The sequence below is a fragment of the Falco peregrinus genome, chromosome 8 (genome assembly GCF_023634155.1).
Source record: "Falco peregrinus isolate bFalPer1 chromosome 8, bFalPer1.pri, whole genome shotgun sequence".
Classification (NCBI taxonomy): Eukaryota; Metazoa; Chordata; class Aves; order Falconiformes; family Falconidae; genus Falco; species Falco peregrinus.
This window is the reverse complement of record NC_073728.1, coordinates 34,698,914-34,726,083: the sequence shown is the minus strand read 5'-3', so window position 1 is coordinate 34,726,083 and position 27,170 is coordinate 34,698,914. Positions and strand designations below refer to the sequence as shown.

General features: G+C 38.2%; 1 protein-coding gene across 3 annotated transcripts in view; it reads left to right on the top strand.

Annotated features, from left to right (window-relative positions):
• Window positions 1–27,170, top strand: part of DPP10 (dipeptidyl peptidase like 10) — a 548,347-nt gene that overhangs the window by 487,689 nt on the left and 33,488 nt on the right. For all 3 annotated transcript variants that reach the window (XM_055812868.1, XM_055812867.1, XM_055812869.1), the window contains exons 8-13: window positions 5,094–5,214; window positions 10,247–10,401; window positions 13,620–13,717; window positions 21,666–21,789; window positions 23,940–23,978; window positions 25,308–25,415. In XM_055812868.1, the coding sequence (XP_055668843.1) occupies window positions 5,094–5,214; window positions 10,247–10,401; window positions 13,620–13,717; window positions 21,666–21,789; window positions 23,940–23,978; window positions 25,308–25,415 (645 nt within the window). The remainder of the gene's footprint in view (window positions 1–5,093; window positions 5,215–10,246; window positions 10,402–13,619; window positions 13,718–21,665; window positions 21,790–23,939; window positions 23,979–25,307; window positions 25,416–27,170) is intronic.

The following is a 27,170-nucleotide window of genomic DNA, read 5'->3' as shown; positions in this document are numbered from 1 at the left end:
TGTTTTGGAACAAATTCATTTAGAAGAAGGTTTATGAAAAAATACTTTAGTGGCTGACAGATGTGGAAGAATGAGGAGGATTAGTGCTGTAGGTAGAACAGTAGAGCAAGCCTATCCTCAGATTCTTCAGAGTCACTTGAAATAATGTGATCATTATCAAGAATTAATCTCTCAATAGTCCAAAACATTCTTGCAGATGGTTTTCATTAACTTGAAAATATTTAATAAAATAATTGAAGAAATGCTGTGGTTTTTTCTTCATTTGAAAGGCTTGATGTGATAACCTGTGAAAAATCTCAAAGACAACAAAAAGTGAAATAATTTTGAAGGCCATAGGTTTTGATATTTATCCCTATTTACAGCATTATTATCTAAGGGTCTTAACTAAAAAAAAAAATATTAAATATTTTAAAAATACTTGGAAAATAGGTGGTGAAGCGAAGAGGTTAAGAAAATTGTAATAAATAATTTTCATATAAGATAGCCTGGTTCCACTTTGTGCCTTTTTCAATTTATTTTCTTATCATCATGCCTGAAAGCTGTGAAAGCATTTTGGGCACAAAGCCACTGATGTATTAATGAGAATACCTGTCTGATACACAGTTAGCAACCCCTTTTTTAGCAATTTTGGAAGATTCAGTAGTTACAGTCAACATTTTAGTACTCATGATGTAGTAATTAGACCCAAGTGTATACTAAGAAAAGCCCTTTTACTTGCTCCCAAATACCTGAGTGGCGATAGACTAGCAACAGAAATTTTTGGTTTATGTGACATTGCCCAAAACGCAATATACAAAGTGATGAAGTATGTGAAATCCCTACCCTGGAAACGTTTGGGCACATGCTCAGTTTTACTTACTGGAGTCAGGATTTTAGGCATGTGTATTTGCAAGACTCCAAGAATATTTTGTTTTGTTTTGATCAATAATTCTTGTCCCAGTGTCATGATTTGCTGTCTGCCTTGCAGTATTTGAGAGTCTACATCTCCGTTGTAGGAAAAGTAGTAGTTTGAGTTCTTTTCCAGCCACTTGCTCTTTCTTTCAATCAATTTTAAAGACCAAATTGTGGCTCATAAATTCAGCTTCTGTGTATGGCTGTACTGCAACTAAGCAGCAGCAGCAGCCACCACGTAAAACACAAAACTTTCCATCTAGTCCTTGTGTTCTTGAAAGAAAAGCTTTCTTTCAAGAAAGAAAGAAAAGGAAATACATTTTATTGTAGCAGAAAGTGGAACCGTACAGTTTTCTACAGATGCTACTTTGACCAGAAAGCATTGGAGGCAATGTTTAGAGAAAGAAAGCGAAAATGTACAAACCAAAGAAAAGGAACTTTTTGCAGGGAGGGGAGAGTTTCACCATAATATTTCAGGACTTCCTCTGCTTCTGGGGCCTGGGGTAGGATTTTTTGCGTGTTTCAGCTGAGGAATAGTTCCATTGCTGCTTTTAGTTGGTGGGCTCATGATAATCAACATAAAATAAAACTATTCACAATCTTGTGAACAGAATAGATTTCAAGTGGTGCTCTCTTAAAATTTCCATATTTTCAGAGTAATATACAAAATAAATTTATACCACATAAACATTATACCAGGAATAAGCATTCTCAGTGAGTATGCCTTTTAGAAATGTCTGTCTTGGCTGCATTGCTGCGACGCTAATGTCAGATGAGAGATTGGTTTCTGTGGCTGCACAAAGTACTTGTGCTTAATTGAATCCATAGTCTGGATTTACAGAAAGCAAAGCACAGAACCTCTCAGGCCACTACTAGTAGCCATCACAACAATGTTGTCACTCCTATGGCAGCTCTGCTGCCTGTTTTGCTGCAGAAATCAACATTTGAACTCCCGAGTTCTTATTTCCAAGAGGTGAATGTGTTAATTACAGATGAGCACTTTGGCATGTTCAGGAATGGAAGGGAATGTAGTCCTGGCTGCGGGGTGTAGGCAGCATCACTGCAAGAAGTGTGCACGAAGCCATTCCTGTTGGCACAAACAGCAGCTTGTGGGCTTCATGTGGATAATGGCACCTCCTGAAATATAACAAATAGTCAAAATTACAGATGAGATTAAATGACTAACCATAATGGTGAATCTTTCTGAGATGTTTTTACAGGTTCAGGCATAGGGATATTGATCTTTCCAAACGCTGCAGGCAGTGCAGAGCAATAACTTGCCAGTGTGCCGACCCTAAATCATCGATGTGCATTTGCATGCTGTTTAGTTATGTGGAGGAACATGAATGCTTGTATTTCATGAATGTTTTGCAAAGGAACATAAATTCATCATTTTTAATGTTAAATTCAAGTAAGGAATGAGCTTGAGGCTGGGTAGGGAGGGAGCCACTGGGTGGCTTTGAAGTTTTAGAAGAACTTTTAAATGTTCTGATCCATATGTTCAAGAAAAAATATTGTTCTTGGGTGTAGCTTTCAAAGTTGAAAAACCATATGTCACAAGTAATGAGGAGAGAAGGGAAACTTCACATGACAGAGTAAACTAAGAGGATTGTGGGGATGTTTAGAGGGTGGCTGAGAACTGGCTGAGGATGGAGACAAAGCCAGTTTATGAAATCAATGGGGTGTAAAGCAGAGGAAGCCAGCAGTCAATCAGTGGCACAACAGTCAGTATTCCTTCTGAGATATTTACTTGTCTGAAATGTGTCAAATGGAATTAGCAATGCCTGCTAACTAGTAATAACAGGATTAAAGACCTTTTCATGGTTCAGTCATAAAACAAGTAGTTCTTAATCCTGTGCTTTGACTGGCAATGATGGCTTTAAATAAAAGTTTTTCATTGCAGAGACTAGACACTACGGGTATCTTCACCATTAAAAATACAAATGGCCTGAAAAAGAGGAGAGAAGCAAAAATGATACTTCTGATCTTCAAAAATGGATTAGATTAAGCTCATTTAATTAAAGAAGCTTAAATAAAATAGAATCATTTGATCAAGTAGCCTGTTTTATTTTTTGTAATCTCCTGAAAGCAGTTGTTTATGTAAGTAGAGATCGTCAACTGTAAGAAATTGCTCCTTACTAAGCAATAGTCAGTAGAGTGGTTCCCACTACTTATGCTATCTGTAATCTAGTCTGATAGGAATATTTTTAGTTTACTTAAATAGCAAGTTCTTGGCTAAATCAATTTGTTTTTCTTGGTTAAGCAATTAACCATGCCTTGTTGTTACTTCTGTTTGTTTCTTTTACCTTAGAAAAACATGTACGTTTTCAGTGTTGAAATATACTTTGACAAGAATTGTTTGTCCATATTATTTCAAAAGCTTGATATGTCCAGCGTTCTCTAATCCTTCAGTTTTGAACCCACTGCCAAGTTTTGAATTTCTGACCATAAAGAACTCATTCCAAATCACCCTTGTTTCCCAGTAATAGTTAAAATGATTGCATTGCTCATGGTATGAAAAAACATCAGCTTTATTGCTTTTTGCAGCAGAAATCATGAAGTGGCTACTGTTAAAAGTCAGAAATGCCGTTAGTTTGGGGACTCGTAGGGAAATCTATTTCAGATGGTAATGTAGTAGCAAAGAGAACAGCAGTAACAGTGATAATAAAACTTTGCTTTCTGGTTAGTATTTTCCCAAAAGTCGTTTATCATAGAAGTATGAGAATGACAAATGACTAGGCTTTTAAAACGTTCTTTGGTGGAAATATATTTACTTCACGTTAGCAATCCCTGAGACTCCTTGTATCAGTGTACATTGATGAAATCATATAACAAAAACTTCTCTAGTGCGGTTAGCTGTGTTTTCTTGGTGTGGATCACGATGGTGCGTAATACTGATGTTAGTTTGATTCCATTGTTAATCTATGCAAGCACATATGTCGCCATTGCAATTTAACAAAAACGTAAAGAAAAAGGCTACAACTCTGAGACGATTATAGCTGAAAGATGAGTCTAGCCACAGGCGTTGCCAACTGAGGAAAATGAGGAATGCAGGAGTACGGACAAAAAAAGGATTAAGAGCATTATTACAGGAAATACTGGTAGCTGTGGTTCTGCTTTTTATACCAGTCTACAGGTTTTGGCTTGTTAGTATCTCAGATGTTTGTTTCTTAGGAATGTGGACTGGGAAAGATAGGGCCAGTGGAGAAGTTTGGGACAACAGGTGCCTAAATTGTGTTGCAGTGAAGTGCTCAAAGGTCTCCTGGCTGATAGCAGAGAGGCAGGAATACAGCCCCTTGTGGCATATGCCTGAGTACGGAAGAATTTCCATGTCATAAACATTCCTGATCGTCACTGTGTGTGTCTCCTGCCCTTTTTGCCATCACCATACTCCTCCAAAGTCTTTTATTATTATTGTCATTGGGGGTTTGGCCTCTATCTTTCTTTTATTGCACTTCTTCATGGAGCTTGGAGCTCACTTTCACAAAATGAGTGATCTTGAAATCCTTTGCAACAAAGTGAGTGGGGAAAGAAAAGCAGACAAGGCTGAGAAGTGGCAGGAGAAAGAATTGTCACTCTAGTCTGTTACTTGCAGGAAAAAGAGGAGTAGCCTAGACTTGAAAATAAAGGGCAATTATATAGCACACTATAGGTAAAACGTTTGTGTGTCAGTCAGAAACAGGGTCAGCAAGCTGAAAAAAGTTAATGCCAGTCTGCTATTTATTTTTGCCTTACAAGTATGTTCTCACACCATGATATAAAGCTGTAGCTAACATTTATGATATATGTACTGTGCTGTATGTACTTGCCAGAAGTGTGTCTAATTTCAGAGCTAGAAAACCAGATGATTTTATTAGATAGAATGGAATTAATGGAAAATTTCTTGATCTGTTCAACTGTTATAAAACTTGTCTCCTGTATGATTCTGAGGAATTTAGTAATACTTCATAAAGTGAATAGAAACATTTCAACTGGGAAGACAATTTCAAAGGAAGAATTTGGCTTGGTGTAAGTATTAGAAGTTTGCTTAGTTTGTCCAAATTGATAATAAAAGGAAATATGAAGCCACTGTTGGTGAAAACTCATGCTGAATTATTCTGTAGACTGTTCTGAGCCTGAGGAAATAATGTTTTCATTGCCGAACATTCATTTATATCTACCAAAATGTTCTTTTTTCTCCCCGTCTCTCTTACCTCATCCAGATTTATATTTTTGAAAATAACATCTACTATCAGCCAGATGTAAAGAGTAGCTCATTGCGCCTGACATCTTCAGGAAAAGAAGGAATTATTTTTAATGGAATTGCAGACTGGTTATATGAAGGTAAGCTGGAAAAATATATATGTTTATTAAAACAGATGAGAGGTTCTTGTACAGACCCAACAGCATGAATCTATTTATTTCAGGAAATGCCATCTAAGGTTATTTTTGCTTTGCCTTGTTATTTTCTTGCAAGATTGCCTTTGTAACTATTCATACTTTGTATTGACTTCTGTTTTGCATATAACAATATTTTCTGAGAAAGAGGAATTTATTTTCTAGCAGAATGTATCAAATGTATTGTGAACACTAGGTAGCATGTGAAAAGTGCTATGGTAGTGAAATATTGATGTGGGATTTTACTACCGACTTACCAGGTCTGGCATTTCAAATAGAGCTACTCAAATAAAACTAACCCCGCTGTATGTTTCACTTACCTAGAAAAACTCCATTCATACCTTTGGAGCTATTCTGGGTTTACAATGCAAGTGAGGAGGGAAAGGATTCTTTTGCTTTCATGAACAGTGATGATCTGTTTACAATTAAACATGCTAATAGAAGAAGGCACAGAAGAATTGTAGCATAGAAGCAGAATTGGCTATGTTTTCTTTTTTACTGGTGGATACGTCATGAAAGGTGCTGAAAGATGGTACTGCTTAGTGCCTCACTTGATCTGTATCAGTATCTCTCCTTCAGCCTGGGTGGTGGTTGGTGTGCTGTGTGCTAGCATGACTCACGGGAGACTCCAGCCCCTCAACCCGGGCAGTAATATCACGTTTGACTTTAAGAACATGCCTGAGTCTGATCTGAGTGCTTTGACAAGATCTTAAAAGTGTCATACTGTTACCTCAACAGTGGCTGCTAGTTTTGCTTAAATCAGCCTGGCCTAGACTCCAGGAAAGCTTGCTGTTGCTAGCAAGCAGAGCCAAAATGGAGAGGAGGACAGGCCAGTCTGTGATATCCTCTGGCTTCTGAAGCTGTCTTTTCTGTATAATACCGCAGAATGTTTCTCTCTGCACCCAAAATGCTTTTAACGTGATAATAAAGAAAAACAAATGGGAGCAGATTATCCAGCTTGGTACAAGAGCTTAGAATCAATACAAATTACAGTTATGCTTTCTATGGGACTCATGAATTTTATAGATAAATATCTCAGTGTTAAATACTTGGTTACCTGTAAATATATAACTTCTCACACGTAGAGTTCTGCAGGGCAGAGTGTTTTTTAGGGGTGGTGTTACACCATACAGCAAGGCACTTCAGTGTGGCCCTTAGAAATGGTCTACCCATACCTCTTGGCATTTCAATAGTTACAAGCAGATAGGTCACATTGGGATTTTTTTTAAATTTCTGCCCAAGTAAACTCTGAAATTAGAATAGTGGCTTGCATCCCGTAACCGTATAAATGCCTGTGTCTGATAGTTACCACTTTCAAAGTTTTGAGTGAAGTTTTGAAATGTTTTAATGTAGCGGCATATTTCAAAACTTAAGGGCAAAGGACATCTTTGGAATGGAATATGGTTTTATGTGCACTTCATATTCTTCAAATCTAACATGACTGCATGCAAATTGAAGAATTTAAGCATATAGAGCTCATTGAAGTTGGCATAGTATATGGTGTATTTGCTAAAACAAAGTGAATTCAGTAAGTCACAGTCATGGATGCAACAAGGCAATTCTGGCTCCAATTCTGCAAGCATTTTGAGGACACCTGTTCAGAGGAGGGCAGCCTCTGTTTCTCTTCTCTTTGGGGTGCAGCTGGGTGCAGCATGGAGCTGCAGTGAATGACATACAGTGAATGATATACATCATTATACAGCTCTACTCCACAGAACGAAATGTAATATGCGATTCTTTAAATAAACATTCCTTCCTGGTCTGCTAGGGATCATAAGGATATCATAGGATAATTCAGGCTGGAAGGGACACAAAACGTTACTAAACCAACTGATCTGTTCTGGTATTCGCTAGGTGTTTTATTTGAGCTGTCTCGAAGGGATGGAGTAGACACCATCTAAGAATTATCCAGATAGAAGTTTAAGGACATATTTTGATGGAAGAGATGTGGGGTTTTTTTTATGATTTGGACCTCTGTATTGAAGAGATCTACATTTAAGAACTAAAGAGAATAAAACCTAATCTCTTTTTATTTGAAACATGCCAATATGCGTTTTTTGTTTGATGTTTCAGTTTACCTATGTGTCTCAGAAACAGTATCTGAAAAAGTTGATGTGGATTTTTTGTAACTTCATTTGTTCTAAAGATCAACAAAGTTGTTGCTAAAATAAATGACTATTCCTTTAAGCTGCAAATATTTCATGATGAACAGAAAAAGAGAATGGAGCAACTTGGAAAGAACAGGAGCAGCTCGCATGATAATGGCAGTGACGCTTGTCTGAGGTTGTGCCCCTGCTTCTCTGTGTGTGCCCACTGTTCCTATGGACAAGTTTTATTAATTAACATTTAAGGACTGAAAAGCTTTAGAGCTTCATGAAATTTCTTTAGCTAACAGCAAAACACAGACCTTTTCATATGTGCTGTGGGTGATTTCTGCCTGTGAACGCACAGATACCAAGTCTCATACCTGGCTGATTTTCAAAACAGCCACAAGACTGCTTCTCATTTTTTTAAAAAGAAGCCAATTTTTTTACAAGTCGTATTCATCCAAATGTCTTATACCTCCACATCAGTTACCACCCTAGTTTGTTCTTCTTGTTCCCTGTCTCTACAGCTATACACATACCTTTGTCATGAGAAGGAAAAGCCAAAGGTGTCTAGTCTGGGACTAGGAAGTTTCTGAAATACTGTGGGAGGTGATACACATCCCAAAGCCTTCCTCCTGATACGTGTCCTAAAGCCTTCCTTAAGTGATTTTGCCCATTCTTTTCCAAGTTTTTTAATCCCTGGCCCAAATAGCTGTTGCGTTTCTTGGTTACGGAGAACGCTTTGGCTTCCCCAGGATGCAGGCACGCAGCGGGCTCTTCACAATATGCATAATTAAAGTCAGGTAAAAGGGAATTCTGTCTATACACCCTGGAGAACCACAGTCCATGTGGCAGGAATGACTATACTGCTTCTTTGCCATTAACTGTTGTTTAACTTAAAGCGGCCCTCTACTTTCAGTAGAGTTTTTAATAGCATCCGAAACTGAGCAGGCTGACTATTGTCCAGATGAAGTTAAGAGGTTTTTAGTTGAATTGAGAACTGTTCCTCTTTTTGACATTTATTTTCCTCTATCATTTACATGAGTTTGTTATTAGCATTTTTTACATTCCAAAACGTTTGGGAATAGCTTCGCTTTGTGTGAATAACCTTGTTTAAATGCACACTAATATTTTAAAACAAACACAATTGCAATTTTTCCTATCCGTCATTCACCATCCATTCTCTGCGGTTCTCCTGTTGTCGTGGTTTAACCCCGGCTGGTAACTAAGTACCGTGCAGCCGCTGGATCACTCCCCCCTCACCCACAGGGACGGGGAGGAGAGTTGGAAAGGAATGTAAAACTCGGGGGTTGAGATAAGAACAATTTAATAATTGAAATAGAATAAAAAAGAAAGAACTAATAACACTGATGACAATAACAGTTATAATGAAAAGGGGAAGGGAAAGAATAACATCCAGAGGGAAAGGAAGAAGGGAACACGTGGTGCACAACGCAACTGCTCACCGGCCCAATGCGCAGCCAGTCCCCGAGCAGTGACCTGCCTGCCCCGGCCAGCCCCCAGGGGCATATACCAGGCACGGTGTCCCACGGGATGGAACGCTGCTCTGGCTTGTTCGGGTGAGCTGACCTGGCTGTGTCCCCTCCCAGTTCCTTGTGCCCCTCCAGCCTTTTTACTAGCAAGGCCTGAGGAACTGAAAAGTCTCATGTCAAAGCCAAAACACAGCACCGCACTAGCTCCTAAGAAGGTAACAGTCCATCCCAGCTGAAACAAGACACCTGTGTATAAGGTTTTAGCTGTCCAGCCAGGGAGAGAAGCATGACCCAGAATATAAGACTTTGAATACAGGTCCCAGCTTCACTGCACCTAACCTTAGATAATTCAACCCATTAAGCTGCTTCATAAATTTCAGAACCTGATTAGCATCCTGAAGAGTCTCTATTGACAATTTCAGTAGTTTTATAGTTGAGCTTTTAAATTCGGTGTGCATTCAGGCCTCTGTTCCCATTAGTATACTATTCTCAATTAGGGTTTCCAGCCAAATTCTTCAAATTTAAATACAAAATGCTCACCAAACAAGTCAATATTTCAAATACATAATGAAAAAAATCTAAGTATTTCTTTTCCCCACAAGTGGAAGACAGGAGACGTGTACAGGGTGAATTTGGAATTGGTCAGGAGCTGCTTTACTGGGATTCCAGGAGTTTGGGTGCTGCTTCTATGGTTGATTCTGCTTTGTTTCATTCAAATATGAAATACAATGACAGTAAACATAAGATAACATTGCATGACATTTTGGAGAATTATTTTCATTTGGAAGTCAAATAAAATTTGAATAAAAATAATAATTTTTGATTGGATTTTCAAAGACTTACATTGCAGAAAAACTAAACTTTTAAAAAATTAAAGCTGACGTTAGACTGAGACAAGAAAGTCAAAATATTGCATCCAGAAATAATTACATAAATATCACTGTATGAGGACCTGCATGTTACCAGGTGTCACAGCTCAGAGAAATCAGGTATACTGAAGTTATATGTTAATGGAACAAGAGAAGAAAAAAAAAAAAAAAAAGTTGACAATCCTGAAAAAAAAAGTGTCTATTAAAATGGTCCAAATCATTTAAAAATGAATTAAACACACCTAATGGAATGCAATAGAAACTAAACATATGGCAGTTGCAATAATCTTACATGTTTAGATGATTTATTGATGCCAATGAAAGTATTCATTTGAGGAAAATGGTTAAGTTTGGTCTTTTGATATGCCTTGTTATCCAAACGTTCAACCCAGGATAATGTGAAATTACTGAAATTACAACAGACGCATTTCAAATAGACACAGAAAGAAAAAAAATCTGTGCCAACTGAATGAGCTGGGAATTATGTCGGAGTTATTTTTATGGACCCTAAGGACATCTGATTTTGCAGAGGAACTTCTTCATTCCCATGTTGCCCACTGGTGGTCTCCAGATGGTGAAAGACTGGCGTTCCTGACCATAAATGACTCTCTGGTACCAAACATGGTTATTCCCCGGTTTACTGGAGGTCTATATCCCAAAGGAAAGCAGTATCCATATCCTAAGGTAAGATGAGTGTGAGCACGACCCCCACTTTCTCTTCCTTGTTCAGTGGTACTATTCAACCATATGGAAGGAGTGTTTGTAGGCAGTAACAGAGGCTGATTTTGTTCATATTGCTTTTCAGGAAATGTTAAATACTTTTTTTTTTTTTTTTTTTTTTCCCAGTAGACTATAACACCTTTTGCTGGAAAGAAACTATCGAGTGAGGGAGCAGCAGGCAAACTAATTCATAGTCATTTCATCATTGATATCTGGCTTGGTAAAATCAGTCCACCAGTTCTGAAAGAAGTGTAGTATGTTTGAAGGATTGCGTAGAGAAAAAGATATTGTCACAACTGCACTGGAGTCACACACACTGTGTGCAGAGGTCAGGGCAAGTTCTGTTGCAGTTATGTAGATCTCAGTAAATTATGCTGTTAATGAATGTGACAGATTGGCCTTGAATAAGATAAACCACAATAGAATATTTTTCTGGCCATCAAAATGAGAGAAAAGACATATATGAAAAATTGGATGATTGCTGAGTTTCAGAAGATGTAGAGAAGTTTTTTTAGACTTGTGTTGATAAGTGAAAGAACTGCACAGACAAGGATTATGTGTGAGATCAGTCCTTGTTTTCTGGGGATTTCCTGATTCGGTGCCTCCCCAGCCCATTGCTTTTGTGCTGAGCTCCAGCACTGGTATTCCCTTCCAGCTTAATCAGTTTATCCATCCCATGCATGCAGTTTCAAAGTGTCTGAGTTCCTTTCTGACCAGATATGTAGGTCCATGTATGTGGTACTTCTTTGACATTACAAGGGAAGCTCATTGAGGGCTTTAGAAAATACTAGTTCCCCTATTCCTGATACCAATTTTTGGCGATGACTCACTATTCTTGATGGGTGGACAGTTAGACTGTACCAGGTACTATGAAACAATAATATGCATAATATAAATATAATGTATTTGTGCTATGAAATAATACTCTAAAATAATGAAATAACAGTATTTTCAGAGGTAGTTTACATACTTGCATTGGCAAAAGGCCTTGGGTGCCAAAGCAAAGGAAAAAAAAGGAATATTTTTAAAAGTCAGCTTTGTAAACAAGAAATGAGTAATTCCATTTCATTAGCAATTCAGCATAAAAGTGATGCACAATACTACTTCAGTAATCTCGTTAATGAAAAAACATTATCTTTATTTAATGTCTTCATTTAATGCCAATTTAGCTACCCGTTAAACACCATTAATTGGTAATGAAGCTTGTGGTATGGCAACAGAGATGAAAAAAAGGTTTAGTCTTTATTATAGATTCAAACCATAGGAGAAAATTGTGTCTATGATTAAAAAATAAAATTAGACCCACATGTGTTTGTGAATACTGGACCACGCATATCTGTGTACATCATAAGCACAGAATTAAAAAGGAAGTTTAAGTTTTGATAAATAGATTGAGAACAAGTAGGATTTCGGTGTAAAGGGTTCTTGTGCTACTGAACAGACGTTTTGGGTATCATACAGGATTTACACTATTTAAATTGTCATGGGGAGACCCTGAGTGGTAGAGCAGCTGAGGCTCTCGAGGGAGAGATGTGGACATGAGAACTGCACGCTGTGTGTCTGTGGCGGGGACAGGACATCGGGGCGGTACAGCCCTGAGCAGAGGCCAGCTCAGGCTGTGCTGTGCCACAGACCCCTCTGTCCCATCTGGAGCAGGACTGGTGATGGCAGAGCTGGGGCAGTGCTGTGCTTCGTTTCAGGCACAGGGGCCAGCACAGATTTAGAGCGTCTCTCTACAACTCATACTCGTGCTGGATAGTAATTACTCATGGCAGCCCTCCCAGTGAGAGTACTTGGATACCACTGTGCAGTCAATGTCGGGTTCCAAGGATGTAAGGAGGCTGCAGTTGTGTCCTAAGGACTTGATCTTTCAGTGGTTTTGTTCCACAGTCTTACATTTCTGCAAGCTGCCTTCATGCAAAGGATGCCTTTGAAAGACCACATTTCTATTGAGGCAAATGTGAAAGTTTTTATGGAAAAAAAAAGTATGAAATTCCAGGAGTCTAATTAAATCCATTTTCAAAACTTTTTTTTTTTTTTTTTTTTTTTTTTTAGCACTAGTGAAAATACACAAATGCCACTTTCTTGTCTGCCATACTACTCAGAAATGAGTGGATACAGCATGCAGACTATATTGGGAGATAAGTCCAATTTCTAAAGGGAATTTGTGCGTTTATTTCAGCCAAGATATTTTGCATTTCAAAATACCCCTGTGAAGAGCCAGATATACAGCTTTTGTAGAATATTATGATTAAATCTGTAGAATCAGTGATTTTACCTTGTCCTTCCAGTATAAAACAGGAGTCAGCCCCATTGAGAGAACCACTTCTCATTCCCCATATCCCAAGGATGCTATATAGCATTGTGTGACTCCTGCGACTTCCCTGAAAAAGAAGCTTGAGTGTGATATAGCTAGGACAGGGGTGTGGGACCAGTAGCACCTCCTTGCAGTCCTGCAGAGCCTTGATTTCTATTGCCAGTCCTTTCTGTTCATCTCAGGAACATCCTTTACTAATGAGCCATGTTACTGTGAGAAGGATGAGTCTCACCTCCCTGTAGATCCTCAGGATTCATCAGATTCTTCCCAGTAGAGATATATATATCAAACTGCCATTTTATTCCCCTTTAGCAACAAAATGCATTTTGTTTCTCTTAGAGCTGGCCTGCCAAAGCAGCTGGTCCTTTACAGGGCCAAAAATAAAGATTTCCAACGCAGCAAACCAGGGAAGGAAGACTGGGGGAAATTGGTAAAGAAAGAGAAGGGATAGGAGGAAGAGGAGGAATACTATCCCAGATATAGGTCATGCAGCTTTTTGGAAGAAGGAACGATAGTGTCTGGAAGAGACTGTGCTGGAGGCTGCTCTAACTGCTGGTCTAGGAACTGTGTTTTTGCAGCTGACTTCACTGAACTGGGCCAAGCCACTTCTAGCATTGGTCACTTGCTCTGCACAGGGGGGTCTGTGGTCAGTAAAGGGCAGTGGGAGAATTACTGAACTGATGCTTCTTATTTTTGGCTGTGTAATTCATATGGCTGTGAAATTCATGTTTTAACATTTAAGATTTTTAAATTGTAATAACTTCTCATTATTGTAAAGGTACTGAATTGTGTCAGTGAGTGAGTCTATTTAGCTGTCAGTGACTCAGTGCCTCTAAAGCACGTTTTTTGGTTTTTTTTTTCAAAGGCAGGTCAAACAAACCCAACAATAAAGCTGTTTGTGGTTAATCTGTATGGACCAGCACATACCTTGGAACTGATGCCACCTGACAGCTTTAAATCAAGGTATATAATTTCATTGTTTTGAAACTCATATTTGATTTAACCTGACTGTCTCTTAGGCTAATCATTTTTACCTGAGAACAACACTTATCTTAGACTGGAATGCACGTGCTCTCCATCCCTGTGGCTGAACATGATAAAATAAAATACAGCTGGACTGGATTGATGCTCCTCTTGGAAATCACAAGGATCTCAGATCTGGTCGTGTGTGATTTCCTGGGAAGCTCCAATGTACTTGAAATCCAGGAAATTAAGAATCCTAAGCTATGGTCAAGGGGGCTGAACACTGCCCTGCTTCTGAGGTCATTACCGCGTTCACTCCCAGCCTCTCCTTGCTGTGTGCCAACTTGTTGCTTTCCGTTTCTGAAATTAGATTGCAGAATATGGAAGTGTCTTATAAATGCACAGAACACATCAGCAAGGTGTTTCATCATTTAGAGAGAAATATTCTGAACTTTTCAGATCTAATAGGTTATGGAAAATTTTGTGTCTCGTCACGGCTGACAGATGCAGTGAGGTGACAGGTGAGATGCAATGCCACCAGATCACAGAGACTAAGGGTGGTGTTTATCAGGAGAAACTGCTACAGAACCAGTGAGCTAATTTAACAGTCCTGTTAACTTGGGGACTGAAGTAATGAGGTCTGGCTGCAGCTGGTGACTCTTCTGCTAAAATTACTGTCTTAAGCTGAGCTCCTGATCACCTGTCCTCACCTGAGATGCCTTGAACCTTTTGTTTAAAGGCAAGAAAATTTTCATCCCTTGCCGTATGTGTATTCCAGTTTGTAAAATTGCAGTCATATTGATTAAATTCCTGCTGTGGTTTCAGTGCACATACTAATGGTTTTCTAGCCCTAAAATGTTATATAATAGAGATAATAATAATAATAATAATAGTACCAACAACAATAGTTACTACAGTCCACATCTGGCTCCAGTCTAAAGGCAAGGCAAGTGCCACTTTCTGTCTTTATTCAGGGCATTTTCAGATGGAGAACAGCATGAGAGGGATTGGCAATCATAAAGCTACCCCTCGCTAAAAACAAACAAACAAACACCTCTGTGTGTAGTTGTTGTTTTTGCAGTTCCTACAAAACCCAAAAGATTTTATGGTAATTGTTCCCAAAACAATCAGGATGTTAACAGTGGGCACTGATTCACAACCATTGTAGCCACTTTTCAGCTGGCATAGCTCTCTTCTACACAAATTGAGGTACCCTAATTTAGTGCAGGAATGGTTTAATGGTGAATTATGCCTTGCAATTATTTGTGTCAGCTGGAATTCTTACTGATTGTGTTAGTGAAAGGAATGATTCCAAATGAGTTGTGCTTTTTGAAGTATTTTCTTTCTGTTGATGGGCCACTACTGAAAAACGTAATAAAATCTCCTGCTGCTTGCTAACCCTTCATTAATTTAAGTAGTGCTGTAAGATCTGAAAGAGATTTCTTGCTGTCAAGATTAGCATCTTCACTCTCTCAAACAGCATTAAAATTGTCCTTTAAATGTCAGAAGGCACGAAGAAGTTAAATGAGAAAGCAATATGTAAATCTCAAGAAAAAAAAATCTTGGAAATGTTCAGATGTTATGGTTTCCCACTAGATGTTTCAGGTTCATTCTTCCTCCCCAGCAGGTTGAAAATAAAAGTAGAATCAAATGAATGGATATTGGTATCTTAAAACCTCTTCTGCATCTTGCAGCTGAAGGCTAGCAGTAGCTCAATTTGGAATTTCTTTTGTGAGCCCTAACAGGCATCTTTGCCAGATTTTTGAGTCCTTGATAAAGGTTTTGAGATATTGTTGCTGTTTAATTGAAATAATATTCATGTTTAATGTTTCTGGTTTGTTAGCGTTATCAGAAGACCAAGTAAAACTACTTAAAACTGTGAAAAAAGTTAGTTTCATCTCAATTTTAGCTGTTAAGGTATAATGTCCATGATGTAAAATTCAGAAAAATTATACAGTTGTGAGCCAAGTGTACTGTAAGTCTTGCATTCTGACTCTGGATTTGAGTAGCAGTCAGTCATCACACTGGTCATCAATCTGTATATATCTGTAGATCAATGTATATAGATATGAAGAATGATCTTTGAACAGGCCTTTCTAGAGTGTAAATCCTTGGAATTTGTAATGGTTGGGAGGGGTTTTTGAAAGTATTGGGTTTTTTACTAAAAGTAGTAGCCACTTCCAGTGGTCTCTTTTTCTCAATACCTTTCTAATCCATTCATTATGGAGTCATTGGTAAATAGGTCGTGGGAGTCTTTCAGTATTAAATGGAATGGGATGCTATCATATATAGCTGTATGGATCTTTCAGGGCAGGGACATTCTGGACTTAGTGTTGTGCAAGTTATAACCAACTGCTATTACGGGAGAGATTCCTACACAGAGAAAGCACAAATGGATAGGGAAGAGGGCTTCTGTTACTTATAACTGCAAAAAGTAACATTCACATTCTTAACTCTCCCCAGATTGTGTGCAGTGCAGGACCTCTGAATACAGAAAACTATTTCTCTGATTTTTAGGACATCTGGGAACTCAATGCAAGATTGAGTAAATTCAGTGTTCTGCCTTCATTTACTTCTTGCAGTGATTCTATAAATGTGCTTGGTAATATTTCCCAACCTTTGTTCAGGCTATTCTGATATGAAGATAGCAATAACGTTTTTAGATTTACTCCTGAAAGTTTGATTCTGTGGAAAAAAATTACCATCTACTGTGCACTGTTAATGCCACAAAAAGACTGACAGTCTCCCTTTAAGCGTGTGCTTGCATTCTGTGCAATTACTGTTTCCCCCTCGGTGTTTCCATTCCATGCGTACAATTACATTATGTTTTCTTCAGTGGCAAACACGATTTTGTACTGCAGGGTTTTTTTCTCATTAGCCCTAGAAAGCCAGTATACATGGAAGATGAAGTATATGTGCATTCGTACACTGCTAGCTCCTGAAGTTCCGGTTGGAAAGCTAATAGCTCCTGCTGCAAACCTTGAAAAAGTGTGTGCAGGTGGTCAGTGCAAACCACTGTAACTTAGGACAACTGAAGAATTCTTGTAACTGGTGCTATTTAGATCTAAGGTATTAATATGTTAGGAAGAAATTATGTAGGCTGATTTTTAAAACTCCATGCTTGAATTTAGACCTGTCAGGCAGAAAAAATTCATTTCTTCTCCAAAGTAAAAATAGCTAAGACCAAGAAAACGTGAAATAACACATGAAAGAAATTGCGGTTATTAGAGTAGAGCTGTGCTTTCATATATGATGAAAATATTTTTCTGCTAGAACTGTGTGTTGACTCTTGAAAGTCTCAGTGTTGGGGTCACCCACTGTCTTCTTTCCCCATTCTCATCCATAGTGAGCAAGCTACAGCGGCTCCCCACTACTCCCAGACATTGCTGACCAGGTAGCTTTAAAAAGCACCGTAAGAAATTCAGTCCTTTTACTTACTTTTTCCAGTAGTAGTTAAATGCCTGAAAAAAAAGCTAGATACCTACATTCTCATTTCATATGTGCCTGCTTTTCAAAGAGACTGAAGTATACAGCCAGACCCTTCAGACTTTGTAGAAAAAAAAAATATTTTATGAACTTTAATCGTTTGTAATGAAACCAAAAACACTTAAGAAATTGAGTTTGTATTAATTCAAATAATGCTTTGACAAGCCTCATCAGTGTTTTTGTTATCCACACATATCCAAATCAACAGAATCATTTGGATATTTATATACTTCTAATTTGAAATCACCTTTTGAATCTAGAAAGCTTGATTTTATACCTCTGGCAGCCTTGCTTTGGAATGTGAAGCTTACTGGATTCTAACTGGAAATGGGAAAGGTTGGGAGGGGGGTCCAATTTGCTATTAAGAAAACTGGGGTTTACTTTTAGCTTTGCTTAGATATGCTGTGTCTAAACTTCTTTCAAGCTTTGGCCCCTCCCCTGTCTTGTAACTTGGCAATAACAATACCCATCTCACAAGGTTAATGTAAAGGATTAATTCACTCCCATACCCTATAGCAAATGGCTGTAATCTGCTCAGCCAAAGCCTACAGGATAAAAAAATATTCACATACTTTATTGAAGCCTTCCCGCACAATGCCAAAGTATTTATTGATTATACCCTTCCCTATTCAGTAGGAAGAAATGCAAGTGCTGCACATGGGCCAGGAAAAGCCCTTGGGTCAGCAGGGGCTGGGACCCAGCTGCCTGCCCAGCTGTTCTGCTGAGAGATTTGTGCTTGGGGCTGAATAGGGGACAACAGCATGTGCTTACTGTCACCAGAGCTGGACTGCTGTGGGAGTGTGGCCAGCAGACTGAGGGAGGTTGGATAACCCATAAAGGCAGAGCATCACCCACCAACTTGGGGATTCAAAGGAGATGAAGAGGGTCCATCAGCGTGCTACCAAGATGGTCATGACCAGGGACCATGGCGCCAAGGAAGCGGGGAACAGAGCTTGTTAGCCTGACTAGGATGGTGGCCATCACCACCCATGGGAAGGGGAGCTAGAAAAAGTCCTTCCAACCAAATACTTGTGGCTTAGACTCAGAAGAAAACTGCAATACATCCAGCAATGTATGCATAGATAAAGTCATGTGTAGTATACCAAAATACTAACAAACTGTAGTTATCTTAGTGACCTTGCAGGTTGTTCTCGATTTGTGTTGTTTTGCACGTGTTTCTGAGAATGACGTTGTCTATTAGTATCTGTAAATTCTCATCCACTTTTCAATACACAGCAATATAAATAATTTTAGATTATAGTAAATATTCTAGAGCATTCTGCATGGGGCAAGTTTCTGTTGTTTACCTTCTTAGATAACAACTTGCCAGCAAACTAGTAGGGCATAATAGGTTGGGTTGTTGGCGTTTTTTTGGGGTGAACCCTGTTGTGTTTATTATCAAAATCCAAATCTATTAAAGCCATCAAAGTAAGGTTCCTTTTTCCATTGCTATAAATATTAAATATCTTCCAGATATTCTTATGAGCAAGTCTTTCATAATCAGCTCATTGGCTTAAAGTTAGAGCAATTTCTTCATTACATTGAATGGTATGAAGTTCCAAATTTTGACTCTTTTTTCTTCAACGCTGTCTTATTTAAGTTTAATGCTGTGAGTTACTTTCCCGTGGTGTTAGTCTATTTCAAATCTAAGTATCTAATATTCAAATTCAATTATGATTGCAACTGTGCTTCCAGTGTAATGCAGTGTAAATCCCTTCCCCTTGTTCAGCTTATTGTCTCTGTTGACTTTGCTAAGCACTTACACTTAACAGCCAGCAAGATACACAGATATATCGTTCTAGTCACAAGCATCCCAAAACTTACAAGTGAAACAAGACGTGGTGGACATTCTTAAGTGGTGATAAATGTATTAGCAAACTGTTAAACTACCTCCATAGAACTGTGTATTAGTTAAGATAAGCAAAATAAAGGAAAACATTCTGTAAGAATGAAAGATTTTTTAAAAAATAAGGTCTTCAAGCTCGGCAAAGGATGATAAACACCTTTGATATTTAACATTTTTTGTCAGCAGTTAAAAATGAATGCAGACTTCACCAAGTTACAAGTCTTTGGAAAAAAGTTAATTGCCATATGCTCAGGAAAGACATTTGCTTTCTTAACACCTGCAGCTGGAAATTTATTTTTTCTCTGAATATCCTCCATCCCTCTCAGGCCCCAAGATCTGACCTTTCTCGGTGTGCAGCACCCCTTTGGCATACACGAGATGTTCCAGCTCCGACTGTTGAGCTGACTGTATACATGTGACGTGCCTGGTTCACAGGCCTAAGGGAATTCTTTATACTGATTAACTTATATAATTGCCTTTTGAAGGCCAATTTGAAGTCAAGCAACAGATTTAAATACCGAATTTGGGATCAGAAGTAGTACTGTGGTCAAGGAGCTTTAAGCTCTTGTTTTTATACATTGCCTGGTTCAGTCCAGCTTAGAATAAAGTGAGTCACGTACAAACTCCTTCAGCATGACTGGACATGGGATGCTGTGGAAGGAGCCTGCCTTTTCTGTTCTCAGTGCTTTCTGTCTGCTTTTACACAGAGTAAAGAGGAAAGCTATGTTTTTGGGATTCAGAAAGGAAAAAATGTTAGGGCAGATGAGAGGGAAGAAACTTTAAAAAGGCTGAGGTGAAAACTTGATTAGACCACAAAATGGGGACTGGCTGAAAACCAAAAAGGCAGGTCTATGAGGCAAGGTTTGAGTGAGGTTTTCTTGATGGTCAGGTTCAGTGGGAGCCATGAGAACTGGTGAGATGGTGTGGATAGAAATGAGAATCAACAAACGGGTTTTACGGTTCCCGTGATCATCTTATAGTGGCCCTGCTGTGAGAAAAGGGATCAATAAGGAAAACCCGGGAACTGGCTACACAAAGTACAGGAAAAAGAACATTAGGAGTGGAGTGAGGAGATGCAGCTTGAATAAAACAAGCCACAGCAAGAGAGAAAAGTCTGCTCTTATTAGGCCAGTTGAATGCTAAAACTGGATTCTGCCTTTGCCACGCAGCCCCTGTGTGATACAGGGAGTTTGAACTGCTGTGGTGATTGGCAATTGCGTTTGTTACTCTTTGGACATGCGGTAAATTAATCCACAGTCTGATTTAAGAAATATTCCCAAACAAAGGTGAATGTTATGCGCTGAACATTCAAACTGCTGTGAAGCACCTAACTAAGTGGGTATCAAACTGAGGACCTAAAATAAGTGTACATTTTAATGAAATACCTTGCTTCAGTCTTTTGTCCAGAGAACAGTCATAGTCTTTCCTCTTTAAAGGTTGTTGTGAGGAAACTTGAGGTACGTACAGATGCAGAAAGTCTAGTAATCCCAGGACGTTTGTGTATTTGGGTCTGGAGGAAAGAGAGTGCACTTATTCTCATTACCAGTACGTAGATTAGTTGAAAAAAAGCCTGCTGAGTTTGGCGACACAAACTGATAGCAGCTTCCTCAGAACTAAAACAGTTTTTGCCCTGCAGGCTTCTCTGGTTTTATTTAACTTTATCAGCCGATCTAATAAAACATAGGACTTCTACAAACTTTGCCTTGGTTTTATCTCTTGACCTGCAACAACACTACTACTCAGTATGCGCCTGTGCACGCTGAACGTGTGAAACAATAGATTAACTGCAAAACTGTGAATTACAAAGGAACATTACCTTGAGACAGTACTTAATTTCAGAAGGGTATGTGTTTCTACTTATATATGTATATATGCAGTATACTGCAATCCTGAGAAACAAGTCATAATGTAGTGAATTTTGAACATACTTTTATGCATAGTTGATGGAAAGAAAAATTTTAAGATGATCTTTTGCTTTCACTTCAGTGATCAGGGAGTTTATGTCAGTGATGGAAGATGATGTTACAGTTTGAATTGGACTATTAATTACTATATCAGCTGGATTCTGAATGATTTAATCTTCTGTTTCCACCCCCCACTGAAGACTTTTTCAAATGGAACAGCTCAGCCTCTGTTTTGTAGAATTTGGTTTGGGGATAATTTGGTCTTATTTTTTTTTTTGTTTGGCGGTAGGACTGGAATCTTTTGCAAAAATGTGTGTCTTCTGAATGCTTTTGGTATAGGAAATACTGGCTTCTGTTGGAGTTTAGTGTTTGTTTTTAAACTGGCCAGCAATACATGGTTCATGTGTATTTGCAAACCTATGTTTCACAAGTATATGCTTCACAGCTGATAAAATTTAGATATTAGAAATGGCTGAGAAGGAGGTGATAATGGAGTACGGATTTCCGAGAGGAACAGCGCACTGGGACTGATCCTTTCCTCTTGTAGGAACACAGATGCTGGGCATTTAGGGTTATTTTCTCCATCCCTCGGTACTGATACTGTCATGCGGTACAAATCCAGCATTTGATGAACTGTGTATATTCTTTTTTAAAAAAAGTCTAATCTGAAATAGGAATAATCTGAACATTGTGATTTCAAATGTCTGCTTAGGGAATATTACATCACTATGGTGAAATGGGTAAGCAACACCAAGGCTGTGGTGAGATGGTTAAACAGACCTCAGAATATCTCCATCCTTACGGTTTGTGAAACCACAACTGGGGCTTGCAGCAGGGTAAGTTGGTTTTTTCCTAAACTCTCTTTTCAAGGTTTCTTCCTGCATTTTGTTTTCACATTCAGAAAAAGAAATTTGGAAATCAGTTTGCAGATGCAGTACTTGCAAGCTGAATATAATTAGTCAGCAGGGAGGAAATGGATGTGAGAAAATTCCAAATCTGGTGAAATGATTTCATGCAATTAGCAACTTTGAGTGACATTTTTGGAATTACTAAGCTTTGTTCATTCATTAACTTCAGTGGAAACTGCAGTTGCTGAACATCATGTACTTTGGATATAGCTAGTGCAGTGACAAGCTTGTCTTCCATCAGATATTTTCAGCTGCCTGGTTTCTCCTCTCTCCCCCTACAGTTTCATTTCCGATCTTTCTGTTTCTCACAGCTTACATATGTTTAAGGAAAAGGTGTAAAATTCTGATAATTCCTGCAAATTCAATAACAGAATTAAATAACTAGAAAAAAATAAAATTGACAGGCAACGGGGATATTTCATTTTGAATGTAAGCCAAGCTGAAATGTATTTTTCTATTTGAATTCAGCCACATCCCATCCCTTGACCCAGACTTTGACTTCTGACACTCCTGCATTCCGTCTCTCCATTTTCACAGTCAATCTTGCATCTTGAATGCATCTGGCCACTTTCCCATTCTGAGTCACAATCTCTTCCCAGACCCAACTAAAAGTATAAATATTTTCTTTACATGCTAATATCAGTACCAGCAGATGCTCTAAAGTAGAGGGTAAAATTTGGCAGTTTAAATGGTTATGAGTGATTAATGTTGGTCTAAATTTGGCCTCTGAGTCAAAGGCTCCCATCAGTGTCTTCTACTGAAGTCAATCATGTTAAAGCATTAGGGATTGTTTCGGAGCTTGTCTGCTTCTTTTACTATTTGGAAAAAAAAAAAAAAAAAAAAAAAAAAGCTGCTTTTCCTGACTCAGAAACTACAAATAAATCCCCAAACTGCGGATTAAGATTGTGAATATGGAGATTTGTTGATTGCATTGCTTTTTACATGGTTCCTGCAAGCCCTGTGCCCTTTTGTTAAGAAAGTCAGTCATGAACCACTGTGGGCAGTCGCTTCTGAAAGGAAGCCTGTATGTGCTCCAAGGTCAATTGGACTTATCTGAAGTAGACATCCAGGGAGCTGTAATCCAGGACATAGTACAGAAGAGAGAGATTGAGAAATCCCACTCCAGAAGAATTAAAGTGTTGCAAAGGACCTTCTTAGGTAGGTAAGGAAGGATAGTGCTGCAGTGTCACTGTAGTGCGTGCAGCTCAGACCAGGCTCATGCTTGTCACCCTGGATGTTTCCTGCACTGCATCTGCTGGGATAAAGTGATGCTCCTGAATTCAGTAATGGATGGGGAAAGGCCTTATTGTAAGATTTTAACATTGTATCACACCATTTGATTCCAACTATAAACTTTTTTTTTCTCCCCTACCATTTTGCACATGTTCTCAATTCCAAAAAGTAGTTTAAAACCAGCTGCTGTAATAGCTACAGATATTTCATTTTTAGGCCATATATGTACAGATGTTTCTCTAGCTAATAAATTTTCATTACTTCAGTGTGACTGTGACAATTTACAACAGTTGACCTATATTCTGTATTTTTTTCCAACAATGTGTGCATGGTATTTGGGGGTTCTTTTGGATGGCATGATGTAAAATATGAGTGTCCCCAATAAAAAACATTCATTTGCATTTATTTATTTTTTCTCTTCATTAATGCCACACTACAACCCATTAAAGCAGGGAATTGTGATTTGAAAAGGTCTTGCAATTCGAGCTTGATGCTGGCTGTTTGCCCAGTGTTGATGAAGGACCTAAAATATCCAGTTATCAGATGATGCCTAGAGGTAAAAAACAAATGGAACTGCCTGTGTAAAGCTTCTTGATAGCTAATCAGAAAAGACTGAAAAAGACATTCTTAGGTCCCCTGTGGTGTTATACCAAAAACTCTGAATAAAGCAGCTGACTTTGTAATTAAATTATTGTTTGTTTCAATGTAAGTGCCAATGAAGAGATGTGAAGATTGTAACACAGTAGAAGAAAACCCACAAAACAGCTAAAGACCTTTTCCTGAATGTGGGAAATATTTTTGATCTATAGCTATTCCATAAAAGCAATTTCTTTCTTTTTTTTTAGAAATATGAAATGCAGTCAGACCTGTGGCTTCCTAAACAGGTATAGTATAAATGCTATTTCTGGGTGTATAAAGTGTAATTGCTTCATTGTCATTTTTATTTAATAATATGTTATTTTTATAAGCTATGGAAATAACGTTCCTTTTAAAACTGAATACCTTTTAGGAACCTAAATTAATTTAACAACTGAGGATTGTAGCAGTGCCTGTGTAAACACTCAGGTGGCAGCTTGTTTCTCTGGTAGCAGGTATCCTGTCACCTAGCATCACACAGAGGACATTTTGCAATCTAGCTGACCGTGTCAGTGGTGGAAAGAGATAACGTGCTTCCAGCCAGCGATTCGGCCCTTTGAACTGAGCCACTGCCTGGGTTTCAGAGGCAATATTCCCGTCAGTTACTGATCTCGCTGCATTCAGTTAATCAGGCACTTAAATGACCAGCTGATTAACTACCTAACTCACGGATGGTTAAAGATAGATTAGACAAATCCCATTCCAAGTCCTATATAGTGCACTAATTTTTTTCTGATTAAAAAATAACCTCACCAAATTAAACCCAAAGGAGTTCAAAGATTAAAGGTCATACGGGCTATAATTGGAATGCATGAGAATAATATTTCTAAATTCATACCCAGAACAATATGTTGAACTAATGTGTCAGCAAATTATTCCATTTTCATGGCTTCAGAAGAGCTGTCCAATAAATGGACGAAACACATTCTATTTAAAATACATTTCAGGCTTCATTTTGCAATGTGCAAATGAGAAATCATTTTGAAAAAACTATGCTTTTATAGCAAGCTGTTTTCCCTTAATATTTCTGTGTGAAGTTACGCATGGAGAGATGGTATCAGATCAGGCTACAATTTACAGTAAGACCATGATTCAGAATATCACTTCAAGGTACCTATTTTTCCTATACAACTTTATCAAATCAGTGAGTGTTAAGCACGTACTTAGTAATGTGTCGCTGAGTCCAGGCCATGGAAACATTTGTTCTCCTCATTGCTAGTAGGACTTACCTCTGTCTTTAATTGTATGTCTGTAAAGGAATGTATCCTGGAAAGTCCCACTGCGTGAGGGATGAGACTACCAGACCTTTCACTGGGAGGGAGGGTTTTGCAAGGGCTGTAATCCATGCTTTAGGACAAGGTTGCACAATGGTAACTGCTGGCATGAACTTCATTGAGCTTTAGGCACCACACTTTTGTTAATCTTACCAGAGTATATTCAAAATCTAAGGATTTTTTTTCTCCGCTTGTTTCGTGAGCACAGCAGCTATCAAAACCAAGGAGACAAAAAACCTAAGCTGATGTTTTGTTAAGAAGTTTAATGAGAAGTGTGACAAACTAACAATCTTACATTTATAGAATGAAGAACCAGTTTTCTCCAAGGATGGCAGTAAGTTCTTCATGACTGTCCCAGTGAAGCAGGGGGGCCGGGGTGAATTTCACCACATCGCCATGTTTATCGTTCAGGTAAGGTTTTAGTTCAGGCTATTTTAAATACCCTACTGGTCATCTAGGACTTCTGATGAGGACACATGACCCAAGCAAAGGCTTGCACTTCAGTAGAATCTGAACACTTGTGTCATGGTCATTTTTCAGGTTGTCACTCAGTGCAGAGGGACATATTTATAACTTTTTCCAGAACACATAAAGCTTGCTCTCATTTCTTAGACCTCTGCTGTGGTGGCACGTAAGGTCCATAAAAGAAAGATGTTTCCAAAGTACTCTTTCTGGAAGTTTTCATCTTTTCTTTGTACCTCTATAGACAAGCAGAGATGTTTTCTTGTTAGAGCCTTCTGTCAATAATAATGTTTTATAGTCATAGAAATTCAAGAGACCTGCAGAAATGTTCATTTTGCCCTCTTTATATGCACTATGTATGCCCAAGTATAATTTTAAATGTCAATTCAGAATATTCAGAATCTGATCTTACTCACAGCAGTACAGGGAGGCAATACCCAAAACTTAAAATGTTATGAAAATTAGGACACTTTTATTACCCTTTGCAACATTTTCCAGTGGTTTCCATTTCCCAGGGTTGTTATTTTTCCAAGGAAGAATCTGAAAGAAGATGAATTTGCACTATGATTTTGAAGGTCATCAGTGTGAAGTTGTGATGAACTAATAAAAGAAATGATGCCCTGGAATGGAACACTCCAAGGCATCTATTTAAATCAGTAGAGCATTAATCCAGGTACTTTAGCAGAGCCGTATGACGTAGGAGGGATTATCAAGGTACCCAAAACATCAAAAGAGCAGACTTGGCATCAAGAAACTCTATTGTCTCCCCTTATGACAGTGTTCTGGTATGAACATTATTAAGTCTGAAATATGTTCACAGTGTACTGCAGACAGAACAAGAGCAAAAGAACTTTAATAAAAAATTAACCTTAAGAAACAAGAAAAAGATACTCATTCACTAGAGTAAACATATCAAGAAAGCATCAGAGAAGAAAAAAGGGATCAAAGGCTTGTAAAATTCTGTCTTCTAAAGAAAGCACTAACTCAGGTGACAATTTGGTAAAGGTATATTAATATAGTAACCACACACAAATTCACAATGGAGCAAAAACGTTTAGTCAATCAAGTCTTCTTTTTGTTTCTTTCCCAATATGAATAAGTATCATTAAAATACATGAAATAATAATGAAGTAGATCTAAAAAGTAACTTGCAGCTTTCCCAAGGATGTTACAGATACATTCAAATTTGCCTTAAACCTGTAGCCTCTGACATTTTTCACTTACTGAAGAGCTCAGGAAACTTGATCCTAATTCAGGAAAATATTTATGTAATAGATTAAGCCCACTCCTATTCAATAAGATATTTAAATATATACCTGCTTGTAAATGCATGTTTTAATCCCACCAGGATGATGTTTCAATTCAAGTTTATGATTAAGAGTTTAGTATTCTATCCCTTTTAGGCAGAATTAGAGCCCTCTGTACTGCTCACCTCCAAAAAAAATAAAAAAAACAAACTTCTATTTTGACCAGCATCACCATGAATAAACAAGTTTGGATGGTATCATCAAGGACAGATTTGGCTTTAAGTATACCGCTGCTCTTGAGAAGAAGAGGAGATGTGATATCCCATGTATCAACCATTATTCATCAATAAGCAACATTCTGCATGGTCACGGGGCTGACAGAGAGCAATAAAGGACAGGAAATGTGTTGATATGATGTGCTTTACACACCGCATTAATCTGATCATCCATTATTTCT